The sequence below is a fragment of the Callospermophilus lateralis genome, chromosome 4 (assembly GCF_048772815.1).
Source record: "Callospermophilus lateralis isolate mCalLat2 chromosome 4, mCalLat2.hap1, whole genome shotgun sequence".
NCBI classification, from domain to species: domain Eukaryota; kingdom Metazoa; phylum Chordata; class Mammalia; order Rodentia; family Sciuridae; genus Callospermophilus; species Callospermophilus lateralis.
In genome coordinates, this window is record NC_135308.1 from 97,518,368 (window position 1) to 97,520,211 (window position 1,844).

General features: G+C 42.5%; 1 protein-coding gene across 1 annotated transcript; it reads right to left on the reverse strand.

Moving 5' to 3' along the window:
- Positions 1-652: 652 nt before the first annotated feature.
- Positions 653-1,404, reverse strand: LOC143396791 (nucleophosmin-like). The gene is made up of 2 exons (XM_076852753.1): positions 851-1,404; positions 653-767 (listed from the first exon to the last, which is right to left on the reverse strand). Exons 1-2 carry the CDS (start codon positions 1,402-1,404, stop codon positions 653-655), a joined length of 669 nt encoding a protein of 222 aa, XP_076708868.1.
- Between the last annotated feature and the right edge of the window lie 440 nt (positions 1,405-1,844).

Here is a 1,844-nt window from a genome sequence, read left to right on the forward strand (position 1 = left end):
AGGAGAGCAAGTTTGAGGTCAGTTTGGGTAATTTAGTGAGACTGTATTTCATAATAAAAAAAATAAAAAGGCCTGGGGAAGTGGCTTAGTGGTAGAGTGCCTCTGGGTTCCATCCCTAGTACTGCAAAATAAATAAACAAAGCTTCACTCAGAACTTTAAAACCAGCCTAATCCCTTAAGACTCCAATATGTGACTTAGAAACTAAAAATTGCTAAAGAAACATTTCTGATTAATATTCAGATCAGGAATGTTAATCCAGAAATTATAAATATCCATTGTATTTTTTTTTTTAAAGAGAGAATGAGAGAGAGAGAGAGAGGGAGAGAATTTTTTTTTAATATTTATTTTTTAGTTCTCGGCGGACACAACATCTTTGTTTGTATGTGGTGCTGAGGATCGAACCCGGGCTGCACGCATGCCAGGCGAGCGCGCTACCGCTTGAGCCACATCCCCAGCCCTCCATTGTATTTTGAACAAATACATTTGTTGCTGAAAGTTCCTTTCTTGTCCCTGATGCCAATCCAATAAGTAGAATGTGATTTTGAGACTTCAGCCTGGATTGTTGATGATACTCAGTATGGACTATATTTGTCTCTCCTTTTCCTTTCTTCCCATCTTTGGGCTTAATTTACCAGTAGTGCCCAGGGCTGTTCAATGTGCTTTTTCTATACTTGCTTGCATTTTTGCTTTAATGTCTTCTACAGAACTAGGTCCTTTTGATGTTTTAGGAGTTTTTTCCTGTTTTGGGGGGGATTCTTGACCTTTTGATCTTGATGTTGATGGTTTTGAGCCTTTTCCATTCTAGTTCACTTTTGTGCATTTTTGGCTGGAGTATCTCATACAGATTTCTTCACTGGAGCTTTTTCTTCAATTTCCTCATAATCAAAATCATCATCATCTTCTTCTTCATCATCATCATCATCGACATCTTCATCAGCAGCAAGTTTTACTTTTTTCTGGGGAACTGTACTACCACCTCCAGGGCAGATCACTTTCCAGATACACTTAAAGAGTTTCACATCCTCCTCCTCTTCATCTTCTGACTCTGCATCTACTAAGTGCTGGCCACTAATATGCACAGGCCCTGAACCACACTTCAACCTTAAGACCTCAGGTGGTGTGATTTCAAAGCCCCCAAGGGAAACCTTTGGGTGTACAGACATTTTCAATGTTGCCAGTGTTACTTTAATTGGACCGCCTTCATAATTCATTGACTCTGCTTCAACAGTGTGCAATTCATCCTTTGCACCAGCCCCTAAACTGACCCTTCTTAAGGATAACTGGTGCTCATTTTCATCATTATCCACCTTAAAGTGATAATCTTTGTCAGCCTTTAGCTCACAACTGAAAAGGTAGTTCTGGGGCCTCAGGGGGCTCATGTCCACATCCATCAAATCTTCCATGGGGTGGTAGCACGCACTTAGGTGGGAGAGAAGGCGGAGGGAAAATAGGTGGCTGCTCTAGAGAAGAGATGCACAAGACGGAATCATGCCAGGGAGTCTTCAAACTTTAATAGTATTGATGGGCAGAGCCTTTGGGGTGTCAGGGGCTAGAAGGAAGTTCTCCTTCAAAGAATAGCCTGACAGCCCCCTGGGAGACATCCTGCCTGGGAGACATCCTGCAGCTACCTATCTCCCTGGAACATCCTGCGGTTATCAGGATCATCAGACATCTTGCAGCTGGCAGTTTTACCACCCACATCCAGCAACTGCTGATTAGAGAGCTTCCCCATCCCCAGCATATAAATACCCCTGTGTGAACAATAAAAGTTTCCAGCTTGATCAGAACTCCTGTCTTGCTGTCATGTCTCTTGTCCCTTCATTCCTCTCCACCTAGGTTCACT